Source organism: Mauremys reevesii, linkage group 10 (assembly GCF_016161935.1).
Source record: "Mauremys reevesii isolate NIE-2019 linkage group 10, ASM1616193v1, whole genome shotgun sequence".
Taxonomy (NCBI): Eukaryota; Metazoa; Chordata; order Testudines; family Geoemydidae; genus Mauremys; species Mauremys reevesii.
This window is the reverse complement of record NC_052632.1, coordinates 9,122,344-9,143,445: the sequence shown is the minus strand read 5'-3', so window position 1 is coordinate 9,143,445 and position 21,102 is coordinate 9,122,344. Positions and strand designations below refer to the sequence as shown.

At 42.6% G+C, this 21,102-nt stretch overlaps 1 protein-coding gene across 7 annotated transcripts in view; it reads right to left on the bottom strand.

Moving 5' to 3' along the window:
• Nucleotides 1–226: 226 nt before the first annotated feature.
• LOC120372852 (protein FAM169B-like) overlaps nt 227–21,102 on the bottom strand; it is a 53,265-nt gene continuing 32,389 nt past the window's right edge. For 3 of the 7 annotated variants that reach the window (XM_039490285.1, XM_039490287.1, XM_039490286.1), the window contains 4 exons: nt 14,343–14,525; nt 12,225–12,353; nt 7,842–7,945; nt 6,637–7,033 (listed from right to left, as the gene is read on the bottom strand). In XM_039490285.1, coding sequence (XP_039346219.1) covers nt 6,809–7,033; nt 7,842–7,945; nt 12,225–12,353; nt 14,343–14,525 — 641 coding nt within the window. In that variant the 3' untranslated portion in view covers nt 6,637–6,808. Of the gene's footprint in view, nt 836–3,424; nt 3,506–6,440; nt 6,609–6,636; nt 7,034–7,841; nt 7,946–12,224; nt 12,354–14,342; nt 14,526–21,102 lie in introns of those variants that run through there. The other 4 variants (XR_005585219.1, XR_005585220.1, XM_039490290.1 and 1 more) reach the window with 4 other exon arrangements.

The window sequence follows — 21,102 nt, the reverse complement described above, 5'->3', positions numbered from 1 at the left end:
AGCTGACCAGAGGCTGCGTATGCCGATGAGGCATGCTCATTCCCTCCAGGTCACCAAACTTGAACATAGAGTGATACAAAGGGATTGAGCTATTAACTTTCAAATCAAATGCCACTGGCAGTATATTTATTTACCTTAAAATATATTTACAGCATCAGATGTTATGATTACATCAAACGCAACATTTCTCAGCCAGGGTGATCCACTCAGGCAGAAAAAAAAAAGTTCAACTTTGTCTATGCACCAACAGGATGGGAGAAAAGAATCTTTTTGGATGGAGATTATTGATCTTCTAAAAATGATATCTTCGTGTTAAATTTAAATCAGAAGAGATGGTTTGAAATAAGCTCACAACAGAAAAACTCAATAGAACAATGACAAAGGCTAAGGCAAACAGGTAATTAAACTGGGACTTTAGCATTAAATCGAAAAACAAGTGAAAACTAACAAAGACGCTTGTAATGAAATTGTAGTTTTGTATTTAGTGCATTTAAATTATGTTGCATGATCTGTAACAGCAAAAGCATAAGGGACAAAATAAGCTAATAACTAACCATTAATTTTAGCCGGCAGCATTCTTATTTACACAGATCAGTGTTGGGTTTGCTGAAAAGGATTTTCTACTTGGAAATATTCATTTCTTCTCTATCCATAGCATCATTAATATGTAAATCTTGGCAGTGATCCTGTTAGGCAGACAATGCTTGAAACTCTCTTTTCTTTTTCATCCATAGCAAAGGACACCAAAAGATGTGATTTCATGGCTTCATATTTAAACCATTCCAATTTGGTTATTGAGCTAAATGAGCTGGTTTTCTTTTGGAATACACTTTACCTAGGAAAATGGGTCAGCACAAATCAATCACAATTAAAGAAGACACTCCGTTCTGAGTACAATATTGTACGTTTTATTTGGGAAGTAGCACAAGTTGAAGGTGAAACGTTTAGTCTCTAGTCCAGGTTCACCACTGACTCATCATGTGACCTTGGGGGTCTCACCTCTCTGAGTCAACTGAGCCATATGAAAAATGTATTTGCTGAACTCACAGGAGCTCAGTTCATGCTTCTAAATCTCTAAGATCCTTATATAACAAGGGCAACAAGAGCGCAAAGAATTATTCATTTTGGAATGCCTGCCTTAAATATTTGAAGATGATTGGGGAGAGAGGTGTAATAATCAACAGCCAATACATCCACCAGAACCAGAATTAAACTCCATTTAATTATATCATTCTGGTTACATACTATGTTGTTTTTTCCTGATGGGATGGACACAAAAGAGGTTTAGTTGCAAAGGAAAAAATGTAATCAAAAGGCCCATGTGACCCATCTTTGTTTTCTCATACAGAGTTCGGATTCATAGCATATTAGGGTAGTAACTATATTAAAGCAACATTATTTTTATGACTTCTGGAGCTAAGGTTGAGGTGAGCAGAGAAGGATCAGAAACAGATATAATACTACGGTCACTTGTCAACCATATCAGACTACTGATCAGGTGAGAACTTTAGAGAGAGTAGACATGAGGTTCCAAAATATATTTTGTATCTCTCAATACCATCCACTGGTTGGCCTGAAAAAACTGTGAAGGGAGCAGTTATGAAAAACTTCAAACCAGGCTTCCTTCTTTAGGGCATAGTCCAAGTATATTTTGTATTCAATCTGCCTCTGTGACTTTACCTTAGGTTCATAGACACTGAAAGTCTGTTCATTATCAAAAGACAAACTCAATAGCTATAACAATCAAATTAGTAAATATGGAGATAGTCTCTTTTCTACCTTATTCATTCCTTCCCTGTTCCAGTAATGCTGCTAAAAAGTTAGGTAAAACAGCCATGTTTGCATTCTTGGCACTGTCAAGCACAGGTCATGCCAGGCACAGTTGAAATTTTAAGCTGTACAATGGTGCCATCTTGTGGTAATACTAAATAAAACACTGGCACAGAACCAGATTTAATGTATACTAACTGTGACAACTCTGGCCATAGAAGTAATGCACGGAAAATGGTTTATAGCTCCAAATTTCTTGGTATTCTGTTCAAACTTTACAGTGCATGCTCATCATTAGGACAACTGGGGATCTGTGTTATAAAGACACTGTGGGTATCACAACTTAGCTCACACTACCCCAATAGGATGGAGGACAGTAGTCTGGAAAGCAGTGATTCTGAAAAGGATGTAATGGTCCTGGGGAATAACCAGCTGATCATGAGCTTCCAGTGCAATACCATAGCTAAGAGGGATAAAGTAACCCTTGGATGTATAAAGAAGGGAATATCAAGGAGGAGTGGGATTGCCTCAGTCTACGGCATTAGTGAGACCATTTCTGGAACAGTGTGTCCATTTCTAGTGCCAACCCTTTGAAAAGGATATTGAAAACTTGAAAGGGTTCAGAAAAGAGCTACAAGTGATTTGAGGTCCGGAAAACCTGCCTTCCAGTGACAGACCTAAGATGCTCCATTTATTTCACTTATCAAAGAGAAAGGGAAGAGGTGACTTGATGACAGGCTGTGAGTACCTACATGGAGAGAAGAAATCTGATAGTTCAGGGTTCTAATCTAGCCAAAAAGGCATAACATGATCCATCACTGGAAGCTGAGGCTAGATAAACTCAAACTGGAAATAAAGTGAAGGCAATTAACCATTAGAGCAATTTACCTTGGAATGTGGTGCATTCTCCATCACTTTAAGGCCTCAAATCAAGACTGGATGTCTTTCTAAAAGACATGCTCTATTTCAACCAGAAGTTATGGGCTCTATGCAGAAATCACCAGGCAGAAGTCTCTGGCCTGTGTTATGCAGGAGGTCAGACTAGATGATCATAGTGGTCTTCTCTGGCTTTAGAATCTATGATCTACATTTCAGATCCTTGATTTTGTTGGCATCCACCATGGGTATCTACCTAGATGACTCTGCTAACGCATATTTCAGAGGTTAACGGTTTTATTTCTGGGTGAATTTTTAGCCCCAATGTTCATAAGGACTTTCAGGAGGCAAATCCAGGGCAAATTTCACCTCAGATCTGCCAACAGTCCTGCCCTCACACACACGGCCCTTTCTCTCCTCTCTCCCCAAAGCAGAATCACTAATTGTGTTGTGATGATGAAGATGTGGACACCATTGGGGTAGTCTAGTGGCCAAGATGAACATCAAAAGGTTTGGATGCTTAAACCAACTTCCAACCACTACCAAAGTGTTCTATCTCTAAACCATTCAGCTCTCCCTCATACAAATGTTTTATTCCTGAGTGAAAGGTAAAGTTTGTGCTGGATGTTCTAAGAGGAAAGGTTTTTTTGCCTTAAAGGCACTGAGATGGGACACAGAAGATGCGGGTTCTGTTTCTGCCACAGAAAGCATGTGTGACTTCACGTAACCTCTCTGTGCCACAATTCAATAGCTGTAAAATAGAGATACTATTCCCCTACCTTTTTGAACTGTTGTGAGGATAAATCCATTACCGCATATGATGTGCTCAGACACTACAGTAATGAGTACTGTACAAAACCTATAAATAAACAAAAATTAGTTCAGTCCCATTGCTAGTTGAGATTATCAAACTCTTTGCATTTGTGATTGACAACAGAGCTCAACAAATGGGTCCAAAAATGAAAGACTGGCACATTAACCTAATAATTAATATATGGAGATATACCTATCTCATAGAACTGGAAGGAATGCTGAAAGGTCATTGAGTCCAGCCCCCTGCCTTCACTAGCAGGACCAAGTACTGATTTTGCCCCAGATCCCTAAGTGGCCCCCTCAAGGATTGAACTCACAAGCCTGGGTTTAGCAGGCCAGTGCTCAAACCACTGAGCTATCCCTCCCCCAATGCAGCACCTAAGGCTTTTGTACAAAAACAGTTAAGACTAGCCAAGCATCAATTGCAGGTCTGAACTTCTAAATGCATCAGATACCTTAATGCACACAAAAGAGGTTAGTACTCAGACTGGGACATCCTTTAAGTCAGATGTCCTAAAAAGACTACTTCTATAGTAGGTTCCACAGCTCCTGTATTGGATATATTATTTATTGAGAGAGAGCTAGAGCACACACATGATGTGAGGGGGAGGAAGCCTACTTCCTTATGTAGCATTTGTCATTGAGACAAATGCAGCCTGCAGCATGGCACCTTTGGTTCTGCTAACTTAGAACACCCAGCTGCGATGCTCTATCGGGTGTAAATAATGGGCTAATTTCCAGCTTCCTTTGTTTTCAGTGTTGGTGTTTGGTCTCCTTCATTTGATGGGAAGGGCAGATGAGCCAAAAATGGGACCTCCTTAAATTACACAATCAGGAGGTGAATTGTTACCTGTGGGTAGCTGGCATTTTGTCTGTGGTTAGAGAAACTGCAGTGAGTTTACTAGTTTTGGGGCACTTGCTGGTCTGTCAACACGCAGAGAACTCTGTCCCATCAGAGTTGAACCTTGGCTCACCTTTAGGATATGCCCATTATCTCATTATGCATTTCTCCTGAAAGGTGTATTACTTGGAAAGTAAAGGGCTTGATCAGCAGAAGCAGAGAAAGAAAATCCTTTCACAATGGAAAAAAAGCCATCAAGGTACAACAGCTAGGAAACCAGTATGCGGATCATTGGGAGCCAAAGAGGGAGAACAGAAATTCAACCTGGATATACTGACAACTTGATGTTTCCTGTTTGACTGCAAGAGCTCCTAGGTATGGAATTAATTTCACCAAATTAGATGTCTCCCCACTCCACATATACTATATTGTCCATCCCTTTTATTCCAACTTGACAAGTTCAAATAGGGCTCACCTGGTTTTATTTAAATATATTTAAGTTGGCAGATACAATTAAGGCGAACCTAGGATCCACTCAGTGTGCTGGAACAATTCTGATCTGCTACAATGAGATTTAGAATACAGACTACCACATGCAAACATAGCTGTCATAGTGGACTAAAATGAAACATGGGATCAGCTGTCACGAAGATTACAGCTGCCTTTATTTTCTATTATGCCTTGGGCCAGCTATCATCCAACAGTTGATACAATGTTTTATAAAGGATGCCAGATGTACCCTACTTAGGTACAGAGAAACAAAGATGCTATGGATAAGGGCACCGTTTCCCAAGCGAATCCCCATTTCATACACTCATTGCACTGGGCCAGCCTATCCTCTATAGATCAGCCACATATGGATGGGCCAATCTTACTCTCTAAGATAGGCTAGCTTTGTCAGGGGTTGCTAATCATGTCTGCATCAGAATTATGGCTGGTTCAGTGATCAATATTTCACCTCTCATGGCAAAATTAATATAATTTCCTATTACAGCACCAGTAGATAACTCCCTCTTTTGTAGAAGATGTCCAGAAAAGGTTGATTTCAATGGGACTGAAGCGCATTGAATCGACCAAGGGATCGATGTAAATACATGCTTAAGTGATATGTTAAATCAGGGTCCATGGGTGAAATCCACCCTTCCCTACACAAAACCAGTGTCAGGGCTTCATGTGGGGACCTATGGAGGGTGTGAAAGGGAAAGAATTCACCCCTGCCATCTGTGGACATGGTACAGGGCAGCCCCCTCTATGAATTCTGCATCAGTCCATGGACTGGAATAGATTCCTCTGCCCCTTCAATGACCCCTATGTGGGAACTGTGGGCAACTGGAACTGAGTATGTGTGGACTCAGACCCTACCCCAGGCTCACCACTGCTCCCCTTGCCTCTTGAGGATAGTTCAGAGCCCCCCCTCCATGGCACCCAGGGATCCCAGAAGCACAGACAGCCATGGGCAGGCCTCTCTGCATTGGGGTAAATTTTACCCTCAGAGAAGATTAGATCCATGACAACTGCAGAAAACCTTTAAGTGTCCAACCTTAAATGCAACATCCACTGTGGTGACATGGAACCTGATGCACCCATTTGGTGCTGCAGTGGAGGCTGGTTGTAAAGGTAGAATTAAGCACTGCCTTGCATTGATTTATGTATTATAAATAAAGCATTCCCGATACATCAGTAAGTCAAGCTAGAACAGCACCCCCCACACTGACTTAACCTTGCGAGGGAGGGACTGAAAGGTGGGGAGGGGAGGTTCTTAACCACACTGTAACTTGTGCAAGCTGGCGAGACACATCATCAATATATTTTCTTTTCTTGTAAAGCATTAGGAATTGGTCCACATGAAATACAATACATGAGATAAGCAATCCACACAAAGTTCCTGCAACTGTGCCTTAAATTATAGACACAATGTGAGCTCAGTGTCTAAACTTAAAGGCAATGTATGGCCTGTAGCTTTCTCTCTGTACCAAACTTCTGCATTAATGTAGACCATGCGGGTTTTTTGTCCCCATCCCCCCTGTCCACTTTGTAGCTTAAGGCAGATTTTTCTGCTGGAAAAGCTCAGCTGAAAGAATTTCCAGATCAACTGTTCTTTTTGAAAGGGAGGTTACAGAGCCGTCATTGTGATACCAACCTGTGTTGCGGTATCTCCCTTGCATAATACAGGATGTTGTTTCCATAGAAATATCTTCTCACATCAGTATCTACAAGTCACCTAATTACTCCTTTCTAGACATCTCACGTGATCCATTAAAATCTTTCCAAAGCAGGAAAATAACTAGGCTCGACTACTATTTAATTTCTTGGAAGGAAGCAAAAGAAAAGAACAATTAAAAGAACAATCGTTTATTTTTATTTTTTTAAAGGTTCAGAATATTTGCCTTGCAAAACCCTTGTAACTAATCTGGAGAAATCTCAGTGTGGTTAGAGATTCTGATTATTTTCGCTAACTATTTTAGCCTTTTATGATTACACAGTGGATTTGTTTCTTGAGTGAGGCAATTAAGGCATCATTCGGAGATGCTTAGTAGTCTTGTCTTCAGGCAGACCCATAGTGCTTGCTCTTTTCCTAGATCCCTTACATTGCTGCGTATCAGCTGTACCTTGACTAAAGTCCTCCTCCTTGGGAACTTGGAGGTGTAACGACCTTGCTTCTCCTGCTGTGTTATCTTTGTCGTCTCTGGCTTCTTGTGGCACTTTCCTAATATCGGGAATGCATTCGCCTCCCTGAAATTAGAACCGAGACACAAGGATCATCCTGGTGTTATGAAAGGTACATACATACATACAGTGTAAAAGCTATGATGTGACCCTATTCCGAGACACCCTACAAAGCAAAAGGAACCCCAAAACATAGCCATTGTGTTTGTATATAATAGATTCCTGATGCTCTGCATAAGTAGTTCGAACGGTCTGCATTAACAACAAACTGATTAAGTTCAAGTAACCGTTGGGTGGCAACCTAAAGGGGAGAAGTAAACACAATAACCATGGTGCTTAATTTTACTCTGTTTTGTTTCTGCCCCCTCCTTATTTATTATTTGACGAGCTTCATTATTTTGATTTGTTTCCTTGAGTACATTTTAGTGTTTATGGAGAATTGGTCCATTCCAATTGCCACGATTGTTTTAAGGCCACGATCCTGCACTGAAGTGTGTGGGGACAGACTCCCACTTGAAGCAATTAAAAAGAGGGCATTCTAATTGCAAAGTGCTAAGCAACCTCGATACAGGCGTTGTAACCATTCCTCCACCTACTGTGTATGCAGGTCAGTTCAGAAAGCCACTGCAGACCTGCTATTTGAGCATTCCAGCTCTGTTATAGCTCATAGATCTCAGTGAGGAGCGAAGTAAAAACTTTCACACCTTTCACTCCCAGAGCAATTACAGATTAGCCATATAAATCAATGGCCCAGTGATAGAAGAGCATCCATGGTTATCTGTGTCACTCTCCTATTTAGGCCCCCTAACTCACTAAGTAGGGACAACATGTTTATGAAAAAGTGGATCATAAAATGACAAATTAATCACTGTACCTCATTCATCTGGCCTGCATCTAAGTGTCTGAGGTCATCATCCTGAGCTCTCTCTACCTGACAGCCTCCTTCCTCCTCTGAAGCAGTCTGATGAACTGTGTTTTCTGAGGGCAAGATCGTAATGAAAGAATGTTGGCACAACTTCCGTAGCAAGTTTATTAAAAAAAATAAAAAATACCTACAAGATGCTGTCCTAGTACAATTTCAATCCCTCTCCTCCCATTGTGACAATTAACTACCCAGCCCAGTAACAAAAAAGAACCTTGTGCAATGGGTGGCAATGCCACAAAATAAAAGTGCATAGGTTTGGTCAGAAGAGCCCCATTTTCTGACAGCCGCATACACCTGAAATATTTGCAGGTCCATTTATCTGAATGTGCAAAAAACCCACACCTGGCATTTTCACACATAAAATTTTCTGTGTGTAAATATCACATCCTCTACCTGCAAACAGATGCATCTGCTAGTGCTGTAGATGCAATTTGAACCATTAGCCCTCTGTTTCCACACCCGCACTTCTTGCCAGGTATAAATTACATCTGAAAAAGTTTTTAATTATATTTGGCATTTCTGAGCCTCCACTATCTTACATAAAGGGTCCTGATATGCAACAACAGCATGTCAGGCTAATTTGGGGGTGACTGTAAACTTGCATCCTTTCTGATTATTTCAGAAGAATTGTAATGGTTGAGACTGAAGCACGGTGTTTAGTATTTCCAATGTCCAACAAATTAGCTCTGACTGAATCTGATTTTCTGACTATTAATTGGGGTAAAATGAGTGCGGAAAGACCAGAAAAATAAATTATTAACACTGCCCTTAAGCTGTCACGATCCTATTCCCAGACAGCGTTAAAATCTCAGAACGTTCCTCCATCGTCATGTGAATGGCTGCACTAAAATGTCATTGAAAACCTTTCTAGCCTTAGGTTGAAAGTTTGTTCCGCTAAATGGAATCCATTTCTCAGAGAGTTCACTGGGCTGTAAGTTGCCCTTTAGACAATAAAAGGTACTTTTCATGATTCCCACAAAGCCTGCAAAGCAGTTATTTCCCACTGAATCTGCTTTTCTTTTCACTTACAGTGCTGCTGGTGCCATATTGGTCCCAGGATATTAGAGAGACAAGGTGGGGGAGGTTCTATCTTTTATTGGACTTCTGTTGGTGAGCCGAGCGAGACACGCTTTGGAGCTTACACAGAACTCTTCATTAGGATCTGGACCAATAAAAGACAGTACCTCTCCCACCTTATCTTTTCACACTCACTTTCTATTTGTAGACCTTACATACTTTCACTCAATTACTCTAGAACTGCTCATTTCAGAGCTTGATTGGTTCAGCAACTAGGACCCTGCCTGCATATTCATCTTACATTTATTTTCACATTTCAGCCAGCCTCTGTAGGCAAATGCTACTGCTTCTCTGTTCCATGATATAAACTAACCTTGGCTGATTTTTCAACAAAAATTAAATTCAAGTGAATATTTCCAGTTCCATGTACCATGCACCAAAGAGCTTTCTTTTTATAGCTACACACTGATAAAAATTCAACCATGTTGAAAAGAACATATCCATCTAAGTCTCCCTCTCACACATATCTATAGATGTGTGCATACCCAAGCCCACGTACCATTTCTGGTGTACAGAGTGCTGTAGTTCATCCGTGCTGCCACCAGATGCAGCTCTATATCCTTGCAAAATTCAAAGTCTGATCTCAGGTTTGTGGGAAACTTTCCGGAACACATATTGCTGTAAAGGCCCTACAACATTATATGACAAGAATTTATTCCTGACTCTCTGAAAAACTACATAGTATGCAGAGCTTCAGAGTTAAAGCTATTAAATAGCTTTCTTCTACAGTGCCTAGTGCTGTGGAAAGGGGGCAGAAGGGTTGTTCAAGAAGACCAGAACAGGATGGGAAGCTCATTAATCTTGGTGGCTGTTGTAATATGTACCAATATTACTTGGTGATGCTGAGCTATAGTGCCATGTGCTGGCGGGATGCAGCAAAGGGGGAAGGGGACAGAGAAGAAATAGATCCGAAAGACAGTCACGTCCTCAAATACGCCTATGAGATCCAAGCAAACATCTGTGTGTAGAGTTGGGTAAGGGAACACCTATGACATATCATTCGCCTCACTTTTCTCCTGCGAAAGTATAGTGCTGGTTACAGAGGTTCCAATTCCAGTCTCCCTTAGCAGGGATAGAGTCTGGGGAACCATAGGACAGGGGAGCAGTTCTTCCTGTAGAGGAGATGGATATGGTGCACCTGAGCTAGGAGGAGCTGCTGCTTTTCCTACTACTAGCAGAAAGTAAGTTCTTCTGCTGCTACCTCACCAGCCAAGAGGGAGAGCACTGTGGGATCAGCACTTCTTCCAAGCTCAGTGAGACTTGGGGAAGCTGTCCCTCTCCTGGTAGTAGGTACTATCTGTCCCATACTCCCCTTTACATTAACTCCTGTAACATGTAATATACCATGCACTGGGAGATACACACACACACACAGATGTTATACATAATACAAACATATATGTATATCTAATACATGTATTACAAACACCTTATTGTTTTAAACACTCCATTTCTATGATAGTTTGAAGTTCCACTGAAGATGGTAAAGTTAAAGTCAACTCAGCATATTCACCCTCTAGGAAAGGGATCGCTGATGAGCTGTGAGCCATAAGCTGAGTAAAATATGCTTTTTAAAAAGATTCTAACTATTTGTTGCCAAGCTAATTTGCTTCTGCCATTTTCCACTATGGAGATCACATTGCATCTCAGAAGTTATAAAAGGAGGACATATATGTGTTTTATACTCTTTCTCTGCAGCCTCCACAAATATAAGTATCTCCCCGCACCTGCAAAACTGCCCAAGGCAGCTCTTGGGTCTTATTCGGATTTTTACTGACTCCCTTTTAGGTGCGGTCTCATTGAACAGTTTGTGAAAGCCAAAAAAAAAGAAGAGGAAGTGATCATCCTCCCATGAGCCGGTGTCTGTCTGCTCATCTGAATTTACCCCACTCAGGTACAAACTGAACTGAGCGTGACTGATTACAGGAAACAGCAACACCCGTTCTTGTTAGCTTAAAATTTAAAACGAAAGAGGAGCATGGAAGACCATTGCACTGTGACGGTATTGGAGGAACCCAGCCTGGGGCAAAATCCTGTCCAAACTCTCTGATGGGGTCTGGTGATGAGAGGAAACGCAGTGGCTAAGCTGAGGGTCCCCATGCCATCCTGCTTGTATAGGGCAGAACATATCAGGGAAAGCATGGGGGCAATTTCCTCTCAGCACTCTCTTCTGCTCACCCTGAAAGGAACAAGCCCTTCCTTAGGACCTGCTGCTGACTCTGGAAGTGTATGGGCAGACTAGGGACCTGATGTACTCCCAAGCTATCTGAACACATGACCTTAGGTGCATTAGCGAGATCCTCCTATGAGCTCTTAAGAAAACACCATGAGTGTTTCCTACTCTGTTGCTGCCTGGGTGTTATTGTGGGGAAGGATAGGTAGGGGAGGAGAAGAAACTTGGACAAAGTAGGATTTTGCCCTTTATGAGGAACTTTGAATCCTACAGCTGCACCCCATGGAGTGGATGTCTATGTTCTCCATGGATTGGATTAGTTCAAAGAGTGGCACTGGCGGCATATTTTAATGAAGCTAATCATGTTGTCCCTAAATCCTACAAGTTCCTTTTCTTATTATACAAACCAACCAACTCATCTTTACGACGCAAATATGGTGCTAACCTCATTGGGCTAATTGCTGCCCTGGTGTAATGCACTGCAATGGGAGTTCCATCCTCTTACGCCAGGGCTGCATTTTGTCAGGAGCCCTAGGAGTCTCTGTAATTTGATTTCATTACTTCAGAATCTCTAATCCTGGCCCTGTTTACCAGATATTTTGGTCCTCTCTTGAGGATTACCAAGTACTGTGCTGTACAGTAAGGAACACAGATTTTCCCCCCCCCCAACTGAACACAAAAGGAGGCAGAACCTTCAAGTTTGTGTCATGGAATGGCACGAAAATTGACTCTGAACAGCGAATTCAGTAACTCACATCCCCATGGCTCTAGAAATGTTTTCTATTTGCCTTTAAATGAACTTGTGCATTTTGGTTTTTTACATACTAGAGCTGAGATACCCGCTTTGGGGGCTAATCGTAGACTTTTTGCACACATACCACCCACCCCAATAGCTGAGAGGTACCTAACATTTCTGAGTCAGATAAAAAGTCATTGTGCTGAAGCACTTGCTTAGCACTTTCTCCGTGTGCTGCCAATGAGTGGAAGCAGCATTTTGTCATCATTAAGGAAGCGTAGCTTTTAACTGTGAAGTTTAAATAACTGAACATGACAAGGAGAAAGCCGCACTATTTGTAACTCACTTTCTGAAAGGGCGAGTTCCAGCTGAATCTTTAACCAGATACTAACACGCTGGCTCCAGTCCCCTGGTGCTTCCACCTCCCACAGTCGATTCTGCTCCTCTGGATGGGTCTGCAAGAATTTCTGGCAAACTGAACAGGAAAATCAAGTGCGGGGAGTGGAGGGGGGAGAGAGAAGGGGAAGCATTAATGAATTGTCAGCTGGTGGCACCAAGCATGAGCCCTCAGGATGTTCTCTCAGAGACCTATTTTCTCTTACAGGAGTTGTATTTGGGTGTTTTCTCTCTCTCCCCACCGTTCATTCTCTCTCTCTCTGCTAAGCCTCTTGCACAGCACCCAATGCCATGGGGTCTGAGTACAGTGACAGCAAAATATTCAGTTCATGGCTTTATTACTCCTTTTTAGACCTGTACAACACAGAGTGGGAATATTATATAAGAAATGCGGGTGAGAACTGCTCACATTTAGTGGAAGGATATTTAGAGGGCACTGGGTTGCAGTCCTCAGTCTAATACAGAAGAATTTCCACTTACTTCAGTAAGGTGAGGATTTCACGCTTGGTATTTAATATTTATGTTTGCAGTGAGATCCAGAGATCCCACTCAGGATCAGGGATCAATTGTGCTAGGCACTCTACAAACACAAGCAAAGACGCAGTCCTATCCCTGAACCTTAGCCCCAAACCTACCAGAGATGAAAAACTAACTCTTAGGATGTACCACTAGTATTTATAAACAAATCTCAAAATGCAGCATGTATAAACTGTACAATGCATGCCAGTAGGGAAACTGTTTTTGTTGGGTGAAGAAAAATAACGGTATCTGTATTACTTCTTCCTGTATTAAGAGGGCACAGTACCCTAGATAGAGCTGGGGGAGGAGGGAGAGATCTGAATGTATAATATACATAACTATCTATGCCAGGGGTCGGCAACCTTTGGCACGTGGCTGGGCCTGGCCAGTTTGTTTACCTGCCATGCCTGCAGATTCGACTGATCATGGCTACTACTGCCTGCGGTTTGCTGCTTCATGCCAATAGGGGCGGCGGGAAGCGGCACAGGCCGAGGGATGTGCTGGCCGCCGCTCCCATTGGCCTGGGACAGCAAACAGCGGCCAGTGGGAGCCGCGATCGGCCAAACCTGCAGATGTGGCAGGTAAACAAACTGGCCCAGCCCGCCAGGGTGTTTACCCTGGCAAGCCACATGCCAAAGGTTGCCGACCCCGATCTATGTGTTAGTTGTACATGGTGTATACATTTCAGACAAACAGAACTGTGTATAACTATGTGTGTTGAGGAACAGAGACAGACTAGAGGGAATAAAGGTTTTATTGGCATTAATTAGGGATGACTGTAAAAGTCATGAGTGGGTAACACAGACATCCCAAACAAGTTGCAGTAAGGCCCACTATGTCACACCACATCATCGTGTATTTGGTTTATGCCACATATTTAACAAAGAAATATTTTATATATGTTTTAGAGATTTTAAAAATTATTTTATTGTTAGGACTATTTTATGTAAGCTTTCACCTGAAACTCCAGGCTTGCTTGCGTTACCACGAATCCAACTGTACAGGCCACTAAGTGAAAATTATAATTAATTTTAAAAATATATTGTGGCTGTTCAAAAGCCGCTCAGAGATTTGGAATGAAAGCAGTAGTACTGACAAGTCAGATTAGAGGGCACGGTTCAGATGTGGTGCCTGACAAATGCAATTTATCACAAAAAGTATCAGGACCACAGATGTGGCATGTGTGTGGTGTGTGCATATGGACATCCACACAATTTCTTCTTTTTCTTTCCTGTCAAACAGCAAGTTGATAATTCATTCTTGGATTACAAAGCCATTATTCCATTTCTTGGAGATAATTATATAAGAGTATAAATACCAAACTACCATTCCAAGTTTCTATCACTCAATATCTTATAAGAACACAGGATTTCCTCCCCACAGGAAGCTCCATGTGTTACTAGGAAGACTGCACACCAAGGACATTATCTTTGTGTTCACTCCAATGCATTGAACTCTCCTGCAGCCAAGAAGCCTCTTCCAATATTTTTATGAAATGCATAAATTATGCATGACCTTTTACCTAATGTTTCCACATCAAGTGTTTTACCTTGGTACATGTCAGCAGAAATAGGGCAGCTGATCCCCAAGGCATCTTCGGTCACAAAAGATTGACAGAAATCATGCAGAATTTTCATCCCTAGGCCGCACCGTCTGTACTTTCTCCGGACAAATACAGTATCCAGAACTGGAAGCAGGTAGCATTGACTGGTGTTAACATCACACAGGCTTCCTGGGAGTACACAGTAAAATAGCTCACTCTCCAAGACAACAAATAGTAATAATTGTGGTAGGAGGGGCTCATTAATTCTATTTTACACAGAAGGGAAGTGGGTGTAGCATTCTACAAAGAAAAAAGTTTGAATTCAGACCAAGGTGGTGTTGGGTAGAACCCTAGGAAATGCCAAGGTCAGGGCGACATTTTAGACTCAGGTTTATGTTTCATTGCCAACAAAGCGAAGCCCCAGTACAAAGATGGAGACGGATACCATACTAACGAAGGGCCTGCATGCTGCTGAGGCCAAAACAGTGACTCAAGCCTAGCGTCCTGCCTACTGGACCAAACCACTTCTCAGTAAAACTGTCAGAAAGTATTAGAGCTTGCCCCAGCACTTCAAACCTTTACTCTGCAGTCATCACCCAGGCTAAACACCCTCTGCCATCAAGAGGAGATATGGTTGAGTACAGCAATGCAGAGTCCAAAACTACTGTTCATATCAATTAACTAAGGGCCTCACTCTGCAAGAATTACATGAGTAACTCTTTGTATATTATGCACATAAGTTCAAAATGCCATAAGAAATCAAACCCAAAAGAATAAGAAACATAAGCATTCAATCATGTTGAGATCAATCTGTTATCTAGCTACTTTGTAGGATAAAAGCACTACAAATGTCTCCTCCTGATTGATTTGTATTTAATCATTTATGAAATGCCCACTGCTGTAGTGCCTGGGCTCATACAGATTAAATACAACTGAAAATCCATAGAATCATACAAATTAGAGGCCTTTTAGTAGGTCTGCTTGACAATTTTCCATCAAACCTTTCTCCTTTGCCCCCCGCCCCAGAAATAAATGAGTTTTTTATAAACCAACATTTTCATGACAGCATCTGCTTTTCTATTTTTTTTCTTTTTCTGTCAGAAAACTGAAAAGTTTTTAGTTTTTGATGAAAAGTCAAAATATTTTGTTGAAAATTTCTATGAAAACAAAACATTTTCATTTAAATTTTGCATGAGAGGGAAAAAACATTTTCTTGCCAGCTTTCCCTGTTAATCTAGTCCCTCTCACAGTTAGTTTGTTCGCTACTATACATTTACTAGTGTAACATCCAACCTCGTTTTAAATGTCTCAAGTCATGAATCTTCTGACACTTCTCTTGGGAGTCTCCTTCACAGCATAATAGAACTAATTGTCAGGAGGCTTTTCCTGATATTCAAACTAAGCTTCCCTTCTTTCAGTGTGACTCCTTTCTTCTAGTCATCTGCTTGTTATCTTAAATAAGGGTCTGCTTCTGCTCCTGTTGATTTCAACTGGAGTTTTGCCACTGACATCAACAGAAGTAGGGTCTGACTTTAATTGCTCTCCTTCCTTGGACTCCAAATTCAGCAAGACACGTGCTTAAATCAGAATAAAGTCAATGAGACTTGAGGAAGTGCTTGACTTCTCAAGTGCTTTATTGAATACAGACCGTTTGTTTCGGTGTTTACAAATATTTGTAACACATCCTAGTAGTTATCCTTTCTTCTTAGGCCAATCCCTCCATCTCTCTAATTTTTTTTTTTTTTTGGCTGTTCTCTGAAGTTCATTCAGTTTGTTCCATTAAGTTAATCAAAATTTTCCTGGGAATGAAGTGCCCAGAAATTAATGCAATTATTCACATGCAGTTGTACATTAAATCAAACTGACCACAATAGGTTGTATAAACAACTCCCCTCCCTGTACCACCACAACCAGCCATAAATAATCCAGCCATGGTCTATAATCAAGTCAAGACCAAAAATATACATCTCAGATCGCACTCTGAACACTGGCAGTTTCAGCATGACAAAGTGACTTTAATGCTTCCATAGTGAGACTTTTGTTTTTAATGGTGAGCATGCCCTATGTAATGTACATGCATCTATTGGCCAGAATGTGAGACTTCCTCAAGTATATGTGATTATGTCAGCCCTGCCCTGCAAAATATATATTACTAACTGCCAGCCAATAGAAGCAGCAGCAGAGAGAGGGTAAGATGGGGTCCCACTGGGGCCACCCCTCTCACCAGCAGCCCCCTGGAGCCAGAACTTGCAGGGGAGACACACACACACACACCGGGAAATGAGGACTCGGATGGTGCCTATCTCCAACATGTGGTATAGGGGGAAGCTGCAGAGGAGCTACCCAGACACTCCAGCCAGAAGGTGCTGCTGCAGAAGCAGTCAGAGCAGGGGCCTTCCAACATTCAGAGAACTTTCTATGGTTTTGACTTGACTTTCTCTGTCCTGGGATGATCAGCTGTTGGTTCAACCTTTCCCCTCCTTCTCAGTCTCTTCACCTCCGCTTCACTCCAAATCTGCCCCTCAATAAGCTCTTCTCCCCTGCCCTGACCCTCTCACCTCTCTTCCCTTCAACGTCCCCTCTCCTTTCACTTTTCTTTCCATGGAGCTCATCCCCTCTTAAATCCACTCCCAAAAAATCGTGGCACTAATATGACATTTGCTACTTGTGTGTTCTACCTCTTCCCCCAGCTTGTATCTGTCTCTAGACTGTAAACCCTTCAAGGCAGAGACTGTCTAATACTCGGTGTCTGTATGGTGCCTTGCACAGTGAGGCCCACTCTTGGTTGGTCATTAAGCAGTACCATAATAATAACTGCTAAGAAAACCCCTCCTTTAGCTGGGAGACATCTGTGATTTTGGAACAGAAAGTCCTAGGTTCTTGGCCTAATCCTGCACATGGGTGGTTTAACTGGCAATCATGAAGCATGCAGCATCCCCCTTTTTTCTCCTCCAGTCACAAGGGCAGTCCAAGCACTCAAACATTCCAGAATCCTGTTCTCTGTCTGAAGCACTACAATGGCAGCAGTTTTAGGTGGTTTCAGTTCCCCTTTCCTACTCAAAAGAACAGAGCAGATGGGCACAGCTAAGAAAGTATGATGCACCTATGTGAGCCAAGAACCTCAGCACACCCTCGTCTTATTGCGGGCTGGCAGCCCACCAGAGATGTTAGACTCTGGCAGTGTTTGTTCTGGGCAGCTGACAAACTTTTCATCACAAAGTCTACAGCTTCTTCAAGTATCGAAGGATCAGTTTCAGGCCCTTTGTGACGAAGTGGGGGGTTTTCTTGGGGTTTTCTGTGTTTTCCAGTGGTTTGCATGCATAGGGGGCGGGACTCAATGTCCCTGGGTCTTACTGGTTTAACAAGGTGAGGGGAGAGGGAGTTTGTTGTTACAGAGGACCGGAGAGGGACTCGAGACCCCAGCCGAGGGCCTGGAGGACTGAAACTCCGGTGACTGGTGACCCGGAGACCCAGCTCAGGAGACACAGCCGGTTCTGTCCAGTGGGAGGACAATGGGCTGCAGAGACAGGACCCCAGTGACCTGACCAGCCGGTTCCAGCCAGAGAAGGGCTGAGAGGAGAGGAGACCCAGGCCTTCCTGTTTACGACCCTGGTTACCTGGAGAGAAGACAATGGACAGAGGCGGGGCTTGAGGCCCTGGATATCAGAGGCCCAGCTGGGAAGCAGGGGGGCTTGGGGAAGCAGGCAGAGCCCACCTGGCTGCAGGGGGACTGGGATGTGCTGTTATTGTGAGAGGCCAGGCCTGAGGCCCTGAGAGTTTCCTGTGCTGTGTTCAACTCTCAATAAACCCTTCTGTTTTATGCTGGCTGAGAGTCACTCCAGTCTAGAGAACAGGGTTGCATCAACCCCTTCGGGGGTGAGGAGGGCCAGGGGGTCCAGAGCGCGTGGACTCCCTGAGAGGGCCAACGGCGAGAAACAGGTGTGCTACGGCTCAGAGAGGTGCGGCTCCAGGAGGTGGAGGGCCCTGACCCCGAGAGAGAGTGGACCCCCGAGAAGGGCTGTCTCACTGAAAGCGGCACCCCCCACGGACCGCACGGGGCCAAGAGTGGGCACGATCTGTGAGTCCGTGATGCCCCTTCAACCCTGATATTGTCCCTCAGAGAGATTCTTGGCATCTCACATTATTTCTCTCTTACAAATCCCTGAAATCAGACTGAGAGACTCATGCGCAGCCATCCTAATGGACAGGAGCTGGCTGATCAATTTCTGCGCTCTTAATTTTGTGCCTAAGGAAGACAGACATTTGTAAAGTCTAAGGTTATCATAAATAAACTAATCATGAAGCCACTCTCTCCTTTTACCCCTGAGCAAATACATGAGAAGAAGCCACCACCCATAGACTTTGGGGAGAAGTGAATTTTACCCCTAGGGTCCTTTCTAATAGTAGAGCAGGTTCCTAATAAGTATTGGTGGCCTTGAGTTGAGGTTCCTGTGCCCCCTTTTTTCATTGCTCAGCCATATAAAAAGCCTGAGTCTTGGGGTGAGGGAAGAGACAAAGGAAATTAGGGCATTGGCAGGGGAGATGGAAGTATTTATGCAGTCTGCCCTTTCAAAGCCTTTGATCTGTTTGGTTAGGTCATGAGTGCCAAATGACCAACTTATGAGCCAGCATAATGGTAAACAGCAATTACCAGGGCAGGAAAGCAGGCAGCCATTAGCATTCCCAAGCATCCACAAACCAGGGCAAACCCAACCCTGTCCCCACATCTAAAGGGCCCAAACAAAACAAGGTTGTGCATACTGACTGCATCCCTGCTGAACAAGTTGGCTTTGCACACACAAGTTCAGACAGGCCTTCTGCAGGGTCCATGCTTGTGTAAAGGGTGGGGAATATTTCTGCTGAACAGAACCCAATGTCAACCCATTGTGCGATGTGAAAAGGGGAGCAAAGGTTCTGGCTTCAATAAAATTAAATGAACACATGTCTTGGCTGGTATGTGTTCATTTTATTTTATTAAAGCCAGAACCTTCAAACTCGTTCAAATATGCCCATTACAAATATTATTGCTAGAAAAGAGTGGGGAAGGGGAACAATTATCCCAAAACAAACTTTTTGCTAGGTGTCAAGCAGGTTAACTTTCTGTTCTGATCTCATTTTATGTATAGCAAATGTATGTGATCAATTGAAAACATATATAGTATCCCTGTAGGGATCTAATTCAAGGGGGAAATATCTAAAAAAACAAGTCTACAGAGGCTTGTGTGAAAAAGTCTGAAATGGACTTCATCCCACCATATGGGCAAGCACTTCTGGTGTCTGATTCAAATTAAATAAAGCCTATCATCCCTTTTGAAGCACTTCAGTCAAATTACTACTAAGCGCTTTTACCATTTTTACAAATATTAACTAATCAGTCCTCATAACAGCCCGTTAAGTTGCCATTAGATCAATTTAGCTAATGGGAAAACAAGGGCAGAGACAGTACCTACATCTCCAATTTTATCTATCTATTGTCAGTACCTACATCTCCTATTTTATTTATCTATTGTCAGTGGTTCCTAAAATGTGGTTCACAGAGCTCTTGCTGGGGTTCTGTGGGGAGCCAGTGGGAAATGCTGCTGGTTCGACTCCACGTTTCACAGCTCGCTCTCTCTCACCCCCAGTATATGTTTTTTTACAATTGGTTTGATGGCTGAATTGCTAAGCTGCCCTCCTCAAGCCTCATACCATGGAGATCCCAGAGGAGGAGAAAGATACTTAAGATTATCAGCTCTTCAGTACAGTGACCATCTTTTTGTTCTGCACTTAGCACAATTGTTACCACAATACAAATACTAAACAACAACAACAAAAGCTAAAGGAACTTCTCTACCTGTAGTTAACCCAAAGACTAAAACACTTTTTGTGTCTTTCTGCATCAACTGTTCTTTGTATTATATAATAATAAAATATTATCTAGCTCATTAGTAGAGCTAAAAACACTTTACAAACAAAGTCAGTAGCATTATTCCCATTTTACGTATGGGGAAACTGAGGCACAGAGCAGCACTGTGACTTGCCCAAAGTCACAGAGCACACCAGCGGCAGAGCTGGGAATAGAATCCAGGTCTCCTGAGTCTAGTCCAGTGTTCTGTCCACTAAGCCATATTGCCTCCTCATGAATCTTTTATGCTCTCCCAATTATTTTACGCTCAAGTGAAGGCAGTAAGCTCCATCTTTAACAATTACGAAATCTAAGCAAACTGAAAACATTTCACAGAATTATATGGGTCAAGTATCATAGTTATTAATCCATTTAAAAAACAGGTTTTTAACAAGTGTAGAGCATACCATGAAAATCCCAAAAGAAAAATGACAAAGAAACAAGCCGCTTTGGTTCTCAGCACCAAAGTGGCTCCATGGGAAGATATTTGTTTGGTCTCCTGCAAAATATTCCGTTATGGTTGCCATCTGCAGGCAGTTTCAGTGACAGAATTTAGAGAACAGGAAACGATGTTCTTTTCTATTTTTTAAGTATGGTTTGAACTCCTTAACTGCTGGTATGGAGAGCAGAGTTTTGAAGTTACTGACATAAACCAAATTGGAGGCGTTTGTCCTGGTGTAATGCCAACAGACCCCGGTCGTTGTCGGCCGCAGGATCGAACCGGCACCTCTGGCTCTGGAGCTTAGTGTATGACCCTCTACCGCATGAGCCAAAAGGCAACTGGCTCTTAACTAAGGCTGTAAAGCAGACTCATTTAACTCTCTCTAAGTGGTCTCAGTGCCACAACACCACACCCACAATGACACACAACAAAGTCTCTCA